We start from the raw sequence: 21464 nt of genomic DNA, 5'->3' as shown, positions 1-21464 counted from the left end.
CATAATGAGCACCACTTGATCGTGAACGCTGCCAACGTCGCCTTACTGGCACATGAAAAACAACATCCGAGCGTGGTTGTTGCCATTGTGGCCGGACTGCCTCTCGTGCAGTTAGCACCTTTTGAGCGTTCCTGTCGCCCGAAGCGTCTGACTCTCAGAGTGGCTTGCGTCAGGAAGGGCATCCAGCTGTAGAAACTTTGCCAGATCAGATTATACCGAGTGAAGCCTTCTGGTTTACCAGTCCTCAGTCAAACCGTATATATATATATATATATATATACATACACACACATACATGTACACAAACCTGTATACACATACATATACATTATATATATATATATATATATATATATTTATATATATATATATATCTTTGTCACTGTTTAAAATCCGTTCTCCTTACTGGGATGTGTTGGGCAGTTTGACTTATTGCCTGGCAAGCCAGAAGGCAGCAAGCCATACATATAAACAGATATATATATATATTCATATACATATATATACACACACATATACACAAACTGACACACATACATAGAGATAAATATATATACGCACACACATCTATGTATATACACACTCACACACCTCACATTATTATTGAACAAAGAGATGGAACATAAGTGTTAAAACACCATCCATTACTGTCCCTCATGGACTGTTTCTCTCCTTTCCTTTCGAACTGGAGTAGTTGAGCATGCTCTCTGTAGTAAGTCACCTGCCTCGTATCTCTCCATTATACTGTAACCTCTCAGGTGGCACAAAACCATTTTCCTCAGTTCCACTCCTTCTCTCAGCTAAGAGGTCTTCATCATGCAAATTACTCGGCAAACTCATTAGTGTTAGTGCCATATAAAAATCACCCAGTACTCAGTAAAGTGGTTGTTGGGAACGGCATCCAGCCATAGAAACCATGCTAAAGCAGCTCCTGTCAAACCATCCAGCCCATGCCGGCATAGAAGATGGATGTTAAATGATGACATCATTCTCATTGGCTCCCAGCTTTGTAAGCCTCTGTCAAACTGCCCAACCCATGCCAGCATGGAAGGCAGACGTTAAATGTTGAGACATATGCCCATATAGATATTTATATACATATTCACATGTATGGTGGGGCACACGTGCACATATCTACCATTTATATATGCATACATATATACATACGAAAGCAAGTACAAATATACATATAATATACATACAAGAACATATAAACACACATACAGACAGAAATATACATATGTGCACCTACACCTAACAAACACACCTACACTTATACAATGGATTTGTTTTAGCTTCTGCCAGTGCAATACTATAGCAGAAAACACTTGACCAAGGTACTTCACAGTGTGACTGAATAGAAAACCATGTGGTTCTGAAGTAACTTCATAACCAAACATCCATATATATATATATATATATATTATATATATATATTTATATATATATATCTTTGTCACTGTTTAAAATCCGTTCTCCTTACTGGGATGTGTTGGGCAGTTTGACTTATTGCCTGGCAAGCCAGAAGGCAGCAAGCCATACATATAAACAGATATATATATATATTCATATACATATATATACACACACATATACACAAACTGACACACATACATAGAGATAAATATATATACGCACACACATCTATGTATATACACACTCACACACCTCACATTATTATTGAACAAAGAGATGGAACATAAGTGTTAAAACACCATCCATTACTGTCCCTCATGGACTGTTTCTCTCCTTTCCTTTCGAACTGGAGTAGTTGAGCATGCTCTCTGTAGTAAGTCACCTGCCTCGTATCTCTCCATTATACTGTAACCTCTCAGGTGGCACAAAACCATTTTCCTCAGTTCCACTCCTTCTCTCAGCTAAGAGGTCTTCATCATGCAAATTACTCGGCAAACTCATTAGTGTTAGTGCCATATAAAAATCACCCAGTACTCAGTAAAGTGGTTGTTGGGAACGGCATCCAGCCATAGAAACCATGCTAAAGCAGCTCCTGTCAAACCATCCAGCCCATGCCGGCATAGAAGATGGATGTTAAATGATGACATCATTCTCATTGGCTCCCAGCTTTGTAAGCCTCTGTCAAACTGCCCACCCATGCCAGCATGGAAGGCAGACGTTAAATGTTGAGACATATGCCCATATAGATATTTATATACATATTCACATGTATGGTGGGGCACACGTGCACATATCTACCATTTATATATGCATACATATATACATACGAAAGCAAGTACAAATATACATATAATATACATACAAGAACATATAAACACACATACAGACAGAATATACATATGTGCACCTACACCTAACAAACACACCTACACTTATACAATGGATTTGTTTTAGCTTCTGCCAGTGCAATACTATAGCAGAAAACACTTGACCAAGGTACTTCACAGTGTGACTGAATAGAAAACCATGTGGTTCTGAAGTAAACTTCATAACCAAACATCCATATATATATATATATATATATATATATATATATATACAAATACACACAGGCATACATACCTAGAAACACTTGTATCTAAAAATATATACACCCACATGCATATTAAACTCTATTTAATGTTACCTTTTATATGCAGGTATGGATCCAAAGGAAATATAAGGGGGCAGTTTATTTTTATGCATAAATGACCTACCTGATTTAAGTAAGGTAATGTTTCCTTGTAGTGAACATGTCCTCACAGAAGAATGTAAATTGACACTAATTGCACAATGGTGACATGCATCAACTATAATTACACAATATCAAGACAAGGAGATACTAACTTACACACACACAAACACACATTTTATTTGTATATATACATTATGCATGCACACACACAAAGTTAAACTAATCTCCACTAGATTTTGACAATGATTATTTCAGTTTGATTGAATTAACATTCTACTGAATTTTGTAATAAACCTTTCATTTAAATAGAAATGCCTACAGATTCAAGATATAGAAATGAAAAGTTTGGAAGGTTATAATAATAATAAAAAAAAGAAAGAAACCCTGGTAACGTCTGAATATTCTATTCCTAATTACTATCCTATGATTATAGAATGACTAGCATTAAAGACTCGTCTTTGCCAGGTCATAGTGCTAGTGGATGTATATATGTGTACATATTACATGTACATCTATATATATATACATCTACACATAAAATACAAGGTTATATCTTGATATCGCTAGTGATAATAATACTCAAAATATATAACAGACTGGAATTGTTAGCCCGTCTCTTGTAATTTCAATCAATTGTATCTTGTCCTCCCTCTTGTATAGAAGTGTGGCTACAATCTGACGGCTGCAGCGAAATTCATTTTCTTCAATCGAAGACATCTTAACAAAAATACTTCCGTATAAACGGTGAAAATATTGTCAATTTCCCCAAACAGGAACACAATTCAATTTTTAAACAATAACCAAAGCTCCTTCTCCCAAAGGGGGAGGGTTACAGTTTACAATTATTTAACAAATGCAACACAACAACGCTTCCCTTACGAGTAACCAACAAACGTGATAACAATAGTTAAACAGAAATAATAATAACAAACCTTACGGTAAACCAAAAAGCAGTACTCTGTTGAAGCCATAGGCCTTTATGGATCAGAAATAAACTAACAGTGGTACTCAGTAGAATGCTTAATGCTAGCTAATTAGCAAATAATCTAATTATTACTTACTACATATAATTCAATTGTTATTATTTTTATTGTTAAAGTGAAAGTATCTGACATAAAATAGAGAAATGTTTTTGTTTCACTTTTAACAAGTAATACTGAAATAATGGAGAAGATATGATATTGCTATGGGCTCGCTCTTGGCAAGAAGTTGAACATTTTTTTTGCCCATGAAACTACATGGATCCTAAGTAAGGCATGTGTAAAATTTGAATGAAATTGGTTGTGTAGTTCTCAAGTTTTAGGGAAACACACAGACAGACACACATTCTCAGTTTTATATATATAAAGATAGCTGTAGGAAAGGAACTGAATCACTTACCGAGTTGTAATCACTGTTACTCGACTGCCTGTTTGGGCTTTGCATGTTGTTAGCTTTTCTGAAAAGGAAGAATAAGCAATTATAATAGCATTTCAAAAACATATCTAGTATGGACTATATTTTACATCATCTGTAACTTAACAGAACTCAAGTTTATTATGATTAGGCAGACATTGCAGTATTAATGTCCTTAAAACTATCATGAGAACTCCAAAGAGTGGGAAGCTCATCTTCAAATAGCTTTAATATTTAACTGCAAAGATGCTCATGAAAATAGGAATAAAGTAAAATTCATCAATACAATCTTTGTTACAAATAATTTACAAAATAAACCCAATTCAAATTTTAATTAGAATACCATATACAAATACATATACACAGATAAAAACTACAAGGTAACTGAATAGAAGGAATTTCAAAATCTACCATCCTTAAATATGTAAATGAAAACAATTTTAAGAAAATATGTGTAAAATAGAGAAACATATCTAACCTACATTAACAAGCATATCATTTTCTGTTGGTAGATATCAGCATGTGAATGATAATGATTTGTAAACATTTATTTTATGTCCAAAATGTATTTTGAAAAAAGAAGAAAAAAAAACAAAAACACTTCAACATTTCTTTATATAATGATTTAAAATATAACTTATCTTGAAATGACTAAAGTAAATTTATAGAGTCCTCCATTTTACAGCAGTAAAATAGGTGCAGACACAGCCATGCAGCTAAGAAGTTTGCTGCTTCTCAGCCACAAGATTTTTGGTTCAGTCCCACTGTGCAGCACTGGGAAAGTGTTTTCTTACTACAGCCCCAAACCCTGAGTGAATTTGGTAGACAAAAATTGAATAAAACCTGTAGTGAGTATATTTGTCTCCTTGTCCTGACATTGCATGATAGTAGTAAAGGAGTACAACTGTTATTCATTTCCAATTCTGCAGGAACATATCTAGCCATGGAAAAATATTACCTTGCTTGAAAACATAATGGTTAGAGACAAGAAAGGCATCCAGCTGTAGAACGTCTGCTACAATAAAAATTCTGTTCAACCCATGCAAAGTGGGTGTTAAAACGATGAAGAAAACAAAGGAGATTAGAATGCTATTTGAAAAATATGAAGAGAATGTTGCTTTTAAAAGCAGTCACTTTCTTATATATTTACATCCTAGACACACACACATATCCCAAGGCAGGGGGGTGGGCGACACCTCTACAGCAGACACACCCACACAACTGTTCCAAAGGTGGACAGAAATACATCCTCAAGGTCACTACTGAGAAGCAATTTTAACATTACTAAAATCTTTAAAGGCAGAATTGTCTGCATGCTAGGCAAAATGCATAGTGGCATTTCATCCATCATTACACTGAGAGTTCAAATTTCGCAGACGTTAACTTTGCCTTTCATCTCTCCAGGCTCAATGTAATCAACTTAACCACTCCCCCAAAATTGCTGGCCTTGTGCCAAATTTGAAATCAATTTTATGAAAATCTTTTTATTTTACCATCTGTAATTCTTTCTAATACAGCTGACACGTAATATAACTCAAAACATTCAACTATACAATATGTTACACTTTTTATACCACCCCAGGTTTTATTACACAAAATTGTCCTAGTCCTGTATTCAATCAAGTGCTGCAATATAAATCTAACCTAAACCTTCCAACATTGGAAGTTCTCCAAATTCTTGATTAATTTTAAGTAAATTAAAATATACAGGCTACTTTTACAGGTTCCAGTCAGAGAATGTGGCCATACTGGGGCATTGTGTATTTTAATAGAAATAGCTTGTAAGTGCATTCATCAGTATTTATTCTTGAATAAAAATTGTTATGCTGATTGGAATGGAAAAAATAAAATAACCTACAAATTATTCAGTTTAGTTTTCCAACATTGAACCTTATTGTGCAGGTCTCCAAGTTCTAGGCATGGCTACGCAGTGAAGAAATTCACTATATAACGATGTGGTTTTGAGTTCCATACCACTGCACAGTACAGTGGGCAAGTGTTTTCCACTATAGCCTTGAACTCAATGCCTTCTGAGAGAAATTGGTAGACAGAAATTAGACAAAAACTAGGTGTATTAACAATGACCATGATGGATGATTTGCTACCAATTGGTGGTAAGGCCGGCTATTATACAAGTGGAAAGATTACCAAACGTACAAGATGATTACAAAATCATTAGGTTTTGTTTATGGCTTTAGTAAAAATGCTTGACATGTTCAAAAGAGATAAAAACCTAAATCCAGTAAACTGTAGAATCCAATAGATTGGCATGCATCTCAGATTTAAGAGTCACAACCTACACACATTGTGATTTCGATAAGCTTTGACCAAGACAAGATCAAACCAAAACTTCATAAACAAGCTGCATTGTTTCTTCAAGAATCATTACACAAACAGCTGAAAACTAAGCAACAACATGAAAATTGTGGTGAACCACTCTATAGCTTGCTTTTGTGGTAAAAGTAAACATTCTTGAAATGCAGGAAACTGTATAGGTGTAGGCAAAAATGCTAAACAGGGTCTGATAAATTTGTTATATGAATTTAAAACTCCAATCATGAAGAAAACTATATATCAAAACCAACTCAATTTATGGACCACCAAAATTAACTTTGACATGTTTGTAATTAAGAAATAAGCTATTAAAATTCACTACCAGTTCAAAAATGTAGTGCACTAAAACTAAAAGACTGAACACCTAAAGTAACTTACACATCATTTTAGAAGAAACTCAGTTTTCAAGATTTAAAGGATTGAATACAAAACTTAAGTGAATGTTATAGAATGATTACACTATTTTCAGTGCAAAACACAAGTCAAATCATAGAATCTGTGGAATCACACACAGTTAGTGCTGACTCCAGTAACCTAATTTTTCCAAATGAGTTTACAGCTAGTTCCACATCCCTGGTATCAATAAAAGAAAAAAGAAAACTTAATAAGCAAGTGAGATATAAATTTTGTATCAACTGTATACAAGGACAACTAGAATTACTGCAAGTGATAGTTCCAATTGTTCAGATAAAAAGTCAGAAAGGCAAATATAAACTAAAGTATACTTTTAAAAAATATTCAATAAAATGAAAAAAACCGTTACTGTCAAAAATAGTAAGTATATTACTAATAAGACTTTGGATGACAGGATCAGGTCCTTAAAATGGTGACTCAGACCTATCCAATACAACACTGTAACTATTTTATATGCATGAAGAAATTCATTAAATCAGAAGACTAGCTACTGAATTACTTAGACAGTGCTTCAAAACAATTCTATTCAATACTGATTCAAAATTTCAAGCAAAATAAATAAAGCATGGTTTAATATGAAGAATTCCAGCATTCTTAAACAGAGCAGCATTTAAAATTAATTTCAAATGTATACTTTCTAAAAACAACATGTCATTACTTTCTACACTAGCATTAAGTAGTTAGCTTTAAAAAAATTTGTTTACTACCATCAATTAGAAAATACTAACTCTAAAATAAATTTGGATACCAATGTTTGCCACTCAAGAATTTTGATTCTCCAAATTAGACTGAACTTCAAATGAATGTTGTACCAATTGTTGACAGTTGCATTTAAGGCTACCATTAGCAGTCCAAAAATCAATGCAACACCATTTGGTTATGCTGAGGTCATATATCAGGGTATGAAAAATTTACATTTTCGTATTTAATTTTCCCATATGTCTTCGCCAAACTTGTGTAGTTTCCATTGTCTGAGCTCAACTGGTAGAGAACAGTAACCAAGAAAATGATGTGGACCATTGCCAAGAAGCTTTATTGACTCCCTTTTTCTACCTGCAAGAGAATAAAGAGAACAGAAAAGCCCAAATGACTTATTCTAAAATCTTTCAGGGACCTTAGTACTTGGTTAATTAAAATACTTGTCACACTAAAAATGACTTAAATCTTCAAATATTTTTAATTCGTTCTATTTGAATAACCAGATTTATAAAAATCAAACATTTTAAACTTTGTACTTATTTAATGCCTGAAAATTTAGTTACACTACACTACACCCAAGCAGAACCTGCTACAGAAAATAGAACCTAAATTAATGAAATAATGAACTAAATCAACTTCAGAGCCCTAATAAAGTCAACAAGAAAAATAGCATGAACATTGATTATTAAATGTGTAAATGAAAAATTGGAGAAGTCTGGAATAACTGGAAAACAGGAATTAATTGTAACTACCTAATTTTCATACATATTTTCAAAGTTGAAATATGTAATCATAAATTACATATTCAACAAATACTTAAATTAACTAATTGCTAATGCAATTAATAACAGATAAAACAAAGCATGATAGGCTTGATACTGCTTCCCAATCTATAATCAATTTTAAGGGACATTTCATATATATATAAAACTATTTAAGCCAATAAGCATTTCAATTTAATTTTCATAAACAATTTTACATCAGTTGGATCAGAGACTCAACTTTCTATCCAAACAAAAACCTTTTGAAATAGTTATTAGAGCATTCTCATAAACAGGTGTGCCTATACCAGATCTTGGGTATTTAATGTAACAAAGAACTTCACTTAAACCACATCTTGGTCTGGAACTTCACTAAATATTTTATATTTAACTTCTCAAATTTCATGTTTTAATATTATAAATCTGAACGAATATAAGGGTGGGGTGGGGGTGGGGTATTTGCCACATTGCTCTATTTACCATGCTTATTCCTTTGATAATATGAAATTATATATTTACTTAATATCATTTTTGAACAGTTGAGATGCATAGCTCAATAGTAAACTCTTGAGCATCTATTTGGCAAACTCAAAAGAATGAAAGATACAAAATATTTTCATGTTCAATGAATATAGAAACAAGCCCCAGTACTGTCCTAAACTTTATCACTCTAGAATTACAATTTGAAGCAAATCAGGTGAAAAACCTAAATCATAGCCATTTCTTCATTTTTACGTCCACTCTTTCATGCTGACAAGAGTTAGACCAAGTAATTCTAGTAACCATGCCAAAGCTGACAACGGAGCACGACACAGCCCCTTGGGCGGCCAGATCCTGACAAACCATAATCCATACCAACATGGAGAACAGATGGATGATGATAATAATGCCTCCAAAATAAATTGAGAACCACCTCTCCTTTGTACGTACATTCCATATTTCCCATGTTTTCTTTAATTAGAACTTCCTATTGCTAACTTTACTTACCTAAGAATTTTGTCTGACCTACTTCCATTTTGACAATTTTGCTGAATGTTTCACATTACCTTCTGGAAAAGCATTCAATATCTTCCTTTTGAACACTCACAGTTCAAAGCTTTATAAGGATTCACAAAGCATTTTCTGAAAACAACTTCCCCACTTTCTCCATAAATCAAATTGGGGATATGTTAAACCATTTTCCTAAGGCATACCAATTTTTTTGGAAAATTCTCATATATATAATTATTATTAAATTGAATTAAAATTAGCGTCAACTCAAAATTCCACTAAACATGTCTAAAGGCTAATATGATATATATTCAATTTACACACAGGTACACAGTGACAAAGATGTGGCTTAAATTACACAGCTGAGAAGCTTCCAGGACGAATTATTTTGACACTGCCAGAAGTACTTCTCTAACCAGAAAAGAATGAACTTTTCAGCCATTTGCTTCAATAATTTTACTCTAGTAGGCTGACCAGGGACTAATCAAGAAGGCTGTCATTTCACATTATTTGGACTGTTTTAAAAAGAAAAATATTAGTTTGAAACCAAGTATCTCATGTTCTTAGAGCAACACAATGCTTGATTTTCTCAATTATGATTTATTTGAATGAAACCTAAGCCGTCCATTCATCATCTAATTAATTACTGCATAACCTACAGTAGTGTAACCCCAAACCAACTTTGTTTTCCCCTTCCTTGAAAATGTATATTTTGTAAAAAAAGAAACTTTTAATCCGAGGAAACATAGATGGTCTCTATCGACTTTATTTAAGTTTTGGAAATTTTGTGAGTGGCGAGTGCTTTAAATATTGCATAAATATTTTGTTATGCTAGAAAAGAAACCATCAAGATAATCGTAAATCCCCCCCCTCAAAAAGAAAATGCTTTAATTTTTAATGCATTTTAAAGAAAGCTATAGAAAAATAAAGCCAGGGATACTTTCTGGAGTTACGCCCTTCGCTGTAAAATCATTCGAAGTAGCGTGAAATATCAATACAAAATTACGAATCTTAACGATTAGTTTATTAAAAAAAAAAATTAAATGTCACTAGATCTATCAACATTTTCTAAAATCTCAATAGCCGTAAAATATAAAAATTGATTGCAGAGTTCATTCACTAATAAGCAGAACGACCCCCTCCCATTTAAACTGCATTCATCGCTGGTAGTTAGAAATATTTCATTCAAATTTTCAAGTTATTTCCATGTATTAAAAACTTTGAGACATGCGCCTCACAACCTAATATTCAAAAAGGATTTATTAAACACACATATTGCAGTGTCACTATCAGATAATATATATACGCGCACACACACGCAATAATACCGTCATCCCGACATATAGTGTCATCTTTGTTTACATAAATCTTATTTCGACGAGGAGCTGCCACCATCTGTGACAATGTCTCTCACCCGTAATTACCTGAATATATTGATACTTATCGTTAATTTTTTTTTATCAAACATTTTATGCTGTGTAAATTGTATAGAAATGAAATACAATAGCCGAACATTTTTGAAGCCTCAAAAACCTGTTCAAATGTTGGATGTAAGTCTAACCTGTGTCACCCCTTGCCTACATAGTGGTCAAAATTTCGTCTTAACGTTAAATAAGCTTTTTCTCACTAAGGACACATAATAACCGCTGACAGCATAAAGTTCATTAGCAGAGATTGCTAAGAAATTATTGATGAACGTTTTCCTGACGAAAAAACTTATCTCTGAGACACCAAATTATGAAATATCTTTTAATTGAAGACATTTGTAGTTAAATATTTCACTCGGATTTCATTAGAACACATGCAAAAAGAAAAGGCTATTGGATTAAGTCTTTAATTAGTCCTTGTATAATGTCATTTCTCTTCCTCCTATACAGAGATGTTTATTTTTTACAAGTTTGCATGCTTAATTTACAAAAATCAACTTTCACTTAAGCCATTCATTTGCTGAATCTTATATTTCAGTTTTCCCGATATCACTGCTGTAAGATCTCCATTATTTTAATATATCCTTTGGTTTAAATACCTATACAAATGTAAGACATTTTTAAAATGACAACTTTCGATGAAATCGATTCGAAAGTTTCAATCAACTTAAGTGAAATTAAACTTATTTGAAAATTAAAAACCCTTATAATGAAGTTGAAAAATCTAGCTCATAATAGCTTCTACACCACTCAATACTAGCGACCGAATGAATAATGAAACTGGAGTGACAGAAGCAGCAGGGTGCTGGCGATCGCCTTTAGTCGGCAGCAGCAAAGAGAGAGAGGGTGAAGAAAGTAAATACAAGCAGTGTTCATGAGTAATATATTGGATAAAGTATATTCTTTCTATTTGTCCTACTTGACCATATTGAAATATCTTGGTGCTACAACTAATACTATGATTATTATCATCTACACTTTACTGCTACCGCTACTTGTAAAGACAGCGAACAGGACATGCTGCTACTACTAAATACGAGGAGAGAGCAGACCAAAACAATCAATAAATTACCAGTTGTTAGTGAATCATTAAGCTAACAACTCTTCCTACTGACACACATGTTCCACACTTTTCAGCAAACAATATTACAAGAGGAAAATGTAGGTCCTAGATATGCAAAAGGCTGGGATAGCCTTGATCATCTTTACTCTAGTAGGCTGACCTGGGACTAATGAAGAAGGCTGTCATTTCACATTATTTGGACTGTTTTAAAAAGAAAAATATTAGTCTGAAACCAAGTATCTCATGTTCTTAGAGCAACACAATGCTTGATTTTCTCAACTTCAGCTCACAGAAATATAAGAAACTAATTAAAATGAATATATTGTTTTGTACAATTAAAAATGAAACTGCTAATGTATTAGTCATAGGAGATACCTTAGAAATAATTATCTCCAATTACATAACTTTTATTTCTGTTTATATCAAGCCAAATTAATAATGTTGCTAAATTTTTACAATACAACTATTTTCATTATTAATCACTATAGAACTATTGCTTAGGCCGAAGATTATATATGTATGTATATATAGTGGCAGCTGTTTATACAACTGATATTAAAAGAAACACGTTAGAAAAATATGGCGGTCGATAGTGATCTGAAGAGATTTTTATCTTCTATCAACGAAAGAAGGAAATGTTTGGATACATAGATGGAACAGAGTTACTTTAGAATAAAAACTGTCGATTATTAATTCGATTATCTTTGTATTGCTCGAGTTAATATTCTAATCGAGACTAATATATATAATGTAATAATAATACTAGAGAAAGCGGGAGGGTAAGGAAAGATAATGGGGGGGGGGGAGGTTTATGATTTGGCGGCAGAGTAAAGAGAGCAGTTTTAAGACGATGGCCTACTTAACATAAGCAGTAGTAATGTGGCCGGCCCTGGCAACAGATGAACGAGCTGGGCCGGCTTTCACACTATTCAGCTACCAACACACATACACACAGCTTTTGTAAACTGACTGCGCTATCTTCTTATTTACTTGACAGTACGCGACAATCGTCCACCATAGTGTACAGATTCATTAAATACTTCTCCAGATTAAACGTAAGTCAATTTTCATTTCCCACCATAAATTACGATTGACAGCAGGTAATAAATAAATAAAATAAGAAAACAGCTTGTTAAAAACGTAAAATTTTTATTTAAATTCAAAAGGAAAAAAAAACTGTTTTAAGAGTGAATAAAGAAAGGTAGAAGACGGGTAGAAATGAGGTCGTTTGAGTACCCATTGCCAAATGGCGGTGACACCACGTGTAAGGACGAGGAAGTGTGTCCGCCCATTTATAAAGGTAGATAGTTGGAGAATCAAGTTCACTGCATTATATCAGAATTAAGACTTCCCATCAAGGAAGAACGATATGAAAGTAAGTTATTCTAAACATCTTAAGTGAAGAGAAGATATTAAAAGGCGAGATTTGAGCAGTAAATCAAGTCAGTGTAGAGTTAGGTTTATAGAGTACTTCCTGTTTGAAACCTTTGTACACTAGTTAGGACAGCTTAACAAGAACGAAGGAAGAAGTGAAGCCATCCATTTTCCTTCACGGAGGTGTGTTCATAGTGGCAGCACCAATTATTTATCGATTACATCGATCCATCATGGTGATCGATGTTAAATTTTAAAGCAGTATTTTTAATGATTTGAAATAATTTAATTGCCGACTGTAACCAGTGTATCTAGAGTGACAATTTTACTAAATACAAGTAACAAAAGTATATATATATATACAATGCAGTGTAAGTTGTTATACTCAAAAGTGAATAGTCGTGGTAAGGGTAAGAGTGGCTCCATACAGTAACAGTAACCGTTTAAGAGTTGTGAAGAAAGAGGCGCGCTTCGTTGCTGCCATCCGCCGCCTTCGAAAAGATCGAACTGAAGAGGACAGAAATAGTACACCGTTTCATAGGCAATAACATCAATAAAGTTAGATAGCTTCTACGAAATCAAAAACTGCAGAGTAAAATAAATGGGGCCAATGAAAAAGATCCAAGAGACATCTAGAAGGAAATAAATGGAGGCAAGCAAGCTTCGGTGGCAGCTACTACTACTACTACTGTAACACTAACGACCAGCTTCACACCGCCGCAGCACACACACACACAACTACATAAAATCATTAGAACATTTGTTGTCACCTTACTGCATCATAGAGATTGAAACACTTCCTTCATCACTTCTTAACTAACACTATCATTTTGTTAAATTAGTCTGCCTGATGTCCACAAAATGGAGGTTTGATTTAGAAGCTTTATTTAAGCATAATCAAACACTTCAACAGTCAATTACCTAGATATGCACAACACGGACTGTGGCAATGGACACGATCCAAACGAGCAAGTTTATAACGCGTGAAAATAAGGAAAATTCAAATAAAATAAAGATCTCGATTGACCATATATTATATATTTCCCCCCTCCCACCTTTGTCTGCCCTTGTTTACGTCGAAACATCCATTAATATGAAAAATATATTTAATATCGGCATAAAAATAGCTATGATCGGTTAATTACGACATTAAAAAATCAATAATTAGCAGAGAGATTAATTGCGAGAATTTCTGAAGTGATTCAGACACAGAAAATAGTTGAAGAAATAACGACATTTGCTGATTCGGTTAAAACGACATTTTTATTTTCTAGACCGCGGCCAGGGTTTTAAATCCCAACCAAAATACATATTTTAAAGGGCGTTTTTACGTATAATATTTACATAAAAATGATCTATGTATCTTTATAAAAACAAATGAACAAATATGCAAATCGAAACCTAAGGTTGACGCTTCAAATAAATACCAAGAAAAGAGAGTCGAAACGGCAGCCTACTTACGAACAATGGCGGACCTTACAATGGAGCTTCCCACTCCTCGGATGGCTAAAATAATGCACTTTTTGAGTTCCTAAAACAAAAATATAATTTCAGTACCCTTTAGACATTTTTGGAGCATTCGTTTTATATCCTTGCAGAGCTGGATGGGTCTTTGTATCCATTTTCCACGCCGGATTTCCAATACCAGCGCGAGCTTCCTTGCCAGCATTACTCCAATTCTCTCGCATTTCAGCTTTATATATGCTTGCTTCACAACCAAAAATTTTGATTGGTCAATCGATATCACATGATTACAAGCTGAACGCAATCAATGAAAATAACCAGCAATTTTCTTTAAATGTTCAACATTAACTCCAAATACGAGTGAAATGTCTTCGTAGAATTTCTACATCTACAAAATTCTTAAAAGAAATAAAGGTTTAGCCTTAGACTGACAATAGTAAGCGACCGAACAGACCATGAGAATATAAAACTGTTAACCTAAACAGTGATACTAACAACAATTTGGAGGAGACGGCGCTGAAGTGAGCGCTGATTGGTCAAAAGAGGTCAGCTGATCTCTTATCTTCAGATCTATGGCAGACTCACCTTCCACGCCGAATTTCCCTATTTTTTCCCTCCATTTATTCTCCAATATTTCCATCGTCTTTACATTGCTATTGTTATTTTAAAAAGTTCTGTAAAGTAAATCAAAATTAAAGATTTCAGTATGTTGCATTGTATACACCTGCATGCAAAAGAGAAAACGAAATGAAAAATATATTTAACGAAATGTGTTTTAAAGCTGGTGTATTTTATCGCTTTTTTTTCTTATAAAATGTGAATGTTGAAACGAATAAAATATAAATGTTGAGATATTAGAATAAAGTCGGCAACAGCAAGAATATTCCTTTAAAAAAAAGTAATAGCATAGGGCTAAGACATTGCTGTGAGTGTTGCTAAGAGGTCAATGGATAGCCATAACAGTAGGTGTCAGTACGCATGCGCTAGTTGTACTTTTTGCATACGTCTGTGCATGTATGTATATATGTATATGTGTGCGAGGCACCTTATGTCCGCGATTTTAATATAGCTCGGTAGTGAACCAGCATTTGCTCGTCTCTTTCATATTTACTAGGTTCACCGAGATTTTTTTTTAATGTTTATTTCACCGATCTCAATATAATTATAGAAAAACGATAGAGTTTAACTCTCCTTATCATCATTATCGACTTAAGTTCTATTAGTCTAGAAAGACTAATTTCAGAGTAAAATTTTACGATCTAAAACCGGCATCGAATGTTATTTATAGCAGCTTAAAGCAAAATTCATTCTAAATGTTTATGAAAGCAGAGACGGAAACTATCTCCATTTCAGTCGGTGTTTAAATGAATCGAAACGGAGCTACGAGACAAAGGATAATACGCTGAAGATAATTAATGATAAAATCCTATTTATTTCAATCAATCGATCTTTATTGACATCAAAGGCAAGTATAAGTTTTAAAATATCAGTGTTTCAGCTCAAGTCCGCTTAGTGATGGAACTTTCTGAGTTTTTCTACAGATAGTCTACTGCTCTACCCACCTCATACACACCAACTTTATATGCCATGTGTTATGTAGATTAAACACATATTTTCTGCGCGCGCGTGTGAATATGTGCACTTCGTATATCCCTCTCTTCTGTCCATTTTTTCATTCATATTTCAAACATTAAGCCAGTGACCATGCACTTTTGTTTACTCTTTCGCAAATTTGTATACTGTCTCCCCTTTCAACATCTTTTATTCACAAGAAGTGTTGACATCTTTTTATGTTTATTATTTATCAGGTTCTATTTGATATTTTGTTACGTTTCTTCCCACATCATATCACATGCATTACAGATATCGACACAATTTAATGTGTGTGTGCTTTTCTTAATAAACATTGCACACACGCATACATATCTATCTAATATATATGTGTGTCGTCCATAAGTCTGAAAAAGTCTCATCAGTGAGTAATAGAGTGGCTATGTATGGTATTAAGGAGCACGTCTGAGGAGTCAGTATTGCCTGGTCGGCGCGAAACCGACGGTAACATTCTGACCAGAGACAAAGCATAGCCATTAATATTGGGATCGACGATATATATATATATATATATATATGCACATATATATATATATATATACACATATATGGCAGCAGGTGCTTCTATATCGGGTCGTCGTTGTTGACTTAACAAAAGCCTTTGACACCTTTAACAGAGAAGAAAGACTAGGAAAGTTGGATTGTCCGTCAAGTTTGTAGTTTAAGAAACAACATTGTAACATTAGGGCTCTAGTCACTTTCAGAGAGCATCTCTGACGAAGTTACTATAAACAATGGGGTTAAATAATGCGATATCCTAACCTCTGCTTTATTCTCGGTATTTTTTCATGCATGTCACACTAATATCCACTTGAAGTTATATGAATAACATCCAAGGCCTTTGACCTGAGGGAATTCTATTATAACTTTGATTCGAGTGTTACTTTATACAGATGGTGCTGATTTTTGTTGCTTTTAATGTAAATAACACGCGGTTTATAATGGACCACTTTATAGTTGCATGCGATGCATTTGATCCCATAGTAAGCTTGAAGACTAATGTCAATTTCTCCACCGAGTGATCCCTACATTGAACAAAACGTTTAAGTAATTGGTATCAGATTAAAGATTGTGGGGCACATTTTTTTAATCTTGGGAACATTCCTTCTAATTTGTTGTGGGCGTGCGGAGAAATTGCATGTGTACAAGTTTTGTTTTTGTTTGGAATGTGCGCAACTATTCGAGTAAACATTTACTCAAATTTCTTCATTTAAAAAAGTTCGATTTTATCTTTGAGATTTAGAAACATCTACTGATACCAACCTTTTACCCTCAAAGTGTTGAGGTAAAAATAATGTTGCAATATCTGTTATGTGATGTGAGTTCCTTTAGTTTTTTTTGTTTGTTTTTTTTGTAATTGCATGAGATGCAAACTGGTTTCATTCTAGAGCAATGTATTACTAATGCTCTTTATCTTGAAAGACAGCTCCAGGAGAGGTATTTAACCAAAAGTAAACCACTATACTCAGCATTCATCAGCCTGGAGAAAATCTTCAACAAGGTCCCTTCCTCTCTGATCTTGTGGATGCAAGGAGTAGGTGAATGCCTGGTGACAGTCATTCTAGCTATGTAGAGATATTAGGAATGAGTGCAGGTTGGCTTTCAGGGCTTAAAGAACAAGCCATCATTGAGAATGGTAAATGATTTTCTAAGTTTTCATGTTGACAGTTTTATAGACTTTGCAACATCATGTGGGCATGTGACCTACCTCGTAAGGTCCTTCCAGACATTAAGGAAATCTACAAGAAAAGATTGATATAGTAGCAGACTTGAAGTTATTGTGTGTGTCTGACAAGGATGCTTGTTATTGTCAATCCTTTTTGCATTGACCATAGATTGGGTCCTGAAGAAAGCAAATGAAGGTCAAGGAATGGTTGTTATAGGAAAAGTTGGTAAACCTGGATTTTGCAGATAACATCACTACATAAGCAGAATCCACACAGGACTTCTAGTCAGTGAAGTTGGCTCTTCAGCTGCAAGTATAGGCCTCAGCATCAGCACTTAGAGGATCAAAAACATGCTGACTAGGATGCACACTTCACCATGAGAGGTTACATTGACCAGAAGTAAGCAGGGATTGTAGGCAACTTCACCTATCTTGGGAGACATGAAGATATAGATGCAGAGTGAGAAAGGTATCAGTCACATTCAACCCACTTAATAAAATCTAGAAGAGCAAAAATCTTTCTCTAAAATTCAAAATACAGTTCTACATTAATATACTTTCTACCCTGAAAACTAGCAAAAAACCCCCCAAAAAACTGGATGCTTATGACAGCGGATGCTTAAGGAAAATATTAGGCATCACATGGAATAACTGAGGCAGTCAGAAGAGCAGTGTCCATCACCATCTGCAAGCACCAACTAAGATGGGACATGTAAGACTCCCAACAAAGTGGTTTATCAACCAAGTCCTTAAGAAGAAACCTTTGGGGCAACAGTGCAGGGGACATCCCAAAATAAACTGGCACAAGACAAATGACAGAGACCTTCAGTTGGTAAGGTTATGATAGACCAAAATACTAAAGGAGGCTGCCAACTTCTCTTAGGATTTTCAACTGCAACCTGCCACTGGTAAAGTTCAACAGATGGTAACAGTGTCTGCTTGTAGCACATGTTTTACTGTTAATTCTCAGTTACCATAATGATAACGATTGCACACCATGCATTTGCTGTTGAAATATTTATCAAGAATAGTAAATGTGAGGGTTTTTTGCTGCACTCTGTGTGTGCGTGTGTATACATATAATGAGAAATATTTCATGGATGAAAATTTTATATTCTAATTAATGCATGCCTACATATGTTTTGGCATGACTTATTTTTATGGTACTATCTCAACACATCCATAGAACATTATTAAATAATAGTCTAAGAACATTAACACTAAATTGCCTGAGGAAGTATGCATGTCGAATTAGGGACCCTCTAGGGTCCATGAATGTTATAAATAATATTTAATAATGTCCTATGGATGTGGTGAGGTAGTCCCAAAAAATACGTTATGCTGAAACATATGTAGCAATGCAATGATAAAGATATAAAAATATCCATCTGTGAAAAAGTTCATCCTACCCTATGTGGAGTATTGCATACATAACAATCCCATATAATTAACTTGGTAGGTTAGGAATAATTACGGTAGCCAGCAACAAGTGGCATTGGAGCTTTTATGAGCGCACTAGTAGGCATTTGCTATATACAAATTTCAAGTGTATGTGTATATTATCATCCATTTTCCATATTGGCAAGGATTAGACAGTCTAACAGGATCCACTGAGCTGTAAAGCTGCATTGAACTCCAGCATCAGGTTTGGCATGGTTTCTATGGCTGGATGCCCTTCCTAATGCCAACCACTATACAGAATGTACTGGGTTCTTCTTTCATGCCAGTGACACTAGTGAGGTTGTAAACATGCAAACAGAAAAGAAGCAGAAAAAAGAGGGGAGTATTTGAGAGAGGGCGGAAATGGGTGGCTTTGGACAACCACAGGTATCTTGGTGTAAGGAAGATACATGGTTGAAGAAAATAAAAGGAAGGTAGTAATGAGATGCTACAGCAAACACTCAAGAAGCAAGAGGGTGACCATAAGAGAAGATAAAGACAATGAATCATGAAAGAAGATTAGAGAGTGGATATTTTAATAAGAGGGTGAGCAGGAGTAACATAAAAATAGTGGGGGTAGAGGTGAATGTAGTAAGTGATGGTGTGGTTGAAGAGAATGGAGAGGTTCAAGATAAAAGATATAGGGTTGGCTCAGGAGGGGGAATAGATCAGAAAGTAGTGGGGTGATGTAGGAGCAGTGGAGAATGGGGGATAAGACATATAAGGGGCTATAGTAAGAGAGGCATGATAGATAGGGTATGAGAGGGTATTCAGAATAATTGCTGAGAAGAAAGGTATTAAGACACCCTGTCCTGATACATCGTCAGTGAGTCTCCCCTGTACATCACTACTCTTGACATTTGTAAACTGTGCTTAAGGGAATCACTCACCATCCTTCACAACCACAAACCCTCATAACTTAATAGATTCTCAGATATAATTCTCTGATGTAAACACAGATTCTACTCATTGTTTACCCATTTTGTTAAATCTATGTAATTCCCTTATTAAAGTTAACCTTAAGCTACAACTTCGTTGTACTAGTAACGTATTCCTTCCACTAATACCACCATTTCTACTAGATATTCCTTTTTAAGATTACCTTTGCACATCCCTCTTACTGCCACTCCATCTTCATACTTTGAATTCTTTCCGCCTCTTCTCCTAGCTCCTCCTCAGCCAAGACACTTAGCACTACCTACTTTTGCTTTGACTAACAACCTATCCATCTCCTATTTACTCTTATACATCATCATCATCATCGTTTAACGTCCGTTCTCCATGCTAGCATGGGTTGGACGGTTCGACCAGGGATCTGGGAAGCCAGAAGGCTGCACCAGGCTCCGGTCTTATCTGGCAATGTTTCTACAGCTGGATGCCCTTCCTAACGCCAACCACTCCGTGAGTGTAGTGGGTGCTTTTTACGTGCCACCTGCACTGGTGCCAGGCGAGGCTGGCATCGGCCATGGTCGGATTGGTGCATTTTACGTGCCACCTGCACGGAAGCCAGTCGAGGCGGCACTGGCTTCGGCCACGATTCGGATGGTGCTTTTTACGTGCCAGTATTCTCCCTCTGCCACCAACCCACCTTCATTCTTTGAATTCCCTCTTTAACCAAAACCACTTAGCACTACTTTCTACTGCCTTCCCTACTAACCTTTCCATCCCTTTCACTCTCTCTCTTCACCTCCCTCTATTTACTCTGATATTTCTACACACCTTAGTATTTGCCCTCTGCCGCCAAGCCATCTTCATTCTTCAAATTCCCCCTTCACCACCCTGCAAGCCTGTATAACTGGACCCTTTCCCTCCCCTTAACATTTCACCATTCCCTTTTCTCAATCTCTCAGTTTCCCTTAGCATCTATTCACAGACCCAACAACAATGACCACCCTTCAAATACTACCCATCCAAAATTTCTCCTACCTTTCCATGCCTACTGCTACTTCTCTCGATACCCTGGTCATTCACTCTCTCCATCTTCCTTAACTAACTCTCTTATCTCTTCTTGCCCTTCCTTGCTCCAGCACTCCCCTCACCCACACGGAGCTACCTACTTTACTCACTCCACTACTGCTTGCCTTCCACTTCACCCTTTCTACCTTTAAATTTCCATGATCTGAAATGTCAGATTTTTATCTCTCCACACAGGAGATAGAAGCCAATTCTATCCAAT

At 35.0% G+C, this 21464-nt stretch overlaps 2 protein-coding genes across 8 annotated transcripts in view; one reads left to right on the top strand and one right to left on the bottom strand.

Annotated features, from left to right (window-relative positions):
- LOC115232611 (bromodomain-containing protein 3) overlaps positions 1–15132 on the bottom strand; it is a 94928-nt gene extending 79796 nt beyond the window's left edge. The window contains exons 1-2 of one of the 5 annotated variants that reach the window (XM_029802594.2): positions 14665–15132; positions 4031–4088 (exon numbers count right to left, since the gene is read on the bottom strand). In XM_029802594.2, the coding sequence (XP_029658454.1) occupies positions 4031–4088; positions 14665–14795 (189 nt within the window). In that variant the 5' untranslated portion in view covers positions 14796–15132. Of the gene's footprint in view, positions 1–4030; positions 4089–7521; positions 7653–14568 lie in introns of those variants that run through there. The other 4 variants (XM_029802596.2, XM_029802597.2, XM_029802595.2 and 1 more) reach the window with 4 other exon arrangements.
- The window catches only part of LOC115232613 (WD repeat-containing protein 5), a 46172-nt gene continuing 37319 nt past the window's right edge, over positions 12612–21464 (top strand). The window contains exon 1 of one of the 3 annotated variants that reach the window (XM_029802600.2): positions 12612–12788. The gene's annotated coding sequence lies outside the window, so the exon portion shown is untranslated. Of the gene's footprint in view, positions 12789–15580; positions 16037–21464 lie in introns of those variants that run through there. The other 2 variants (XM_036499134.1, XM_029802598.2) reach the window with 2 other exon arrangements.

Source organism: Octopus sinensis, linkage group LG2 (assembly GCF_006345805.1).
Source record: "Octopus sinensis linkage group LG2, ASM634580v1, whole genome shotgun sequence".
NCBI lineage: Eukaryota > Metazoa > Mollusca > Cephalopoda > Octopoda > Octopodidae > Octopus > Octopus sinensis.
Note: the sequence above shows the minus strand (reverse complement) of the source record. Positions and strands in the feature narration are given on the sequence as shown.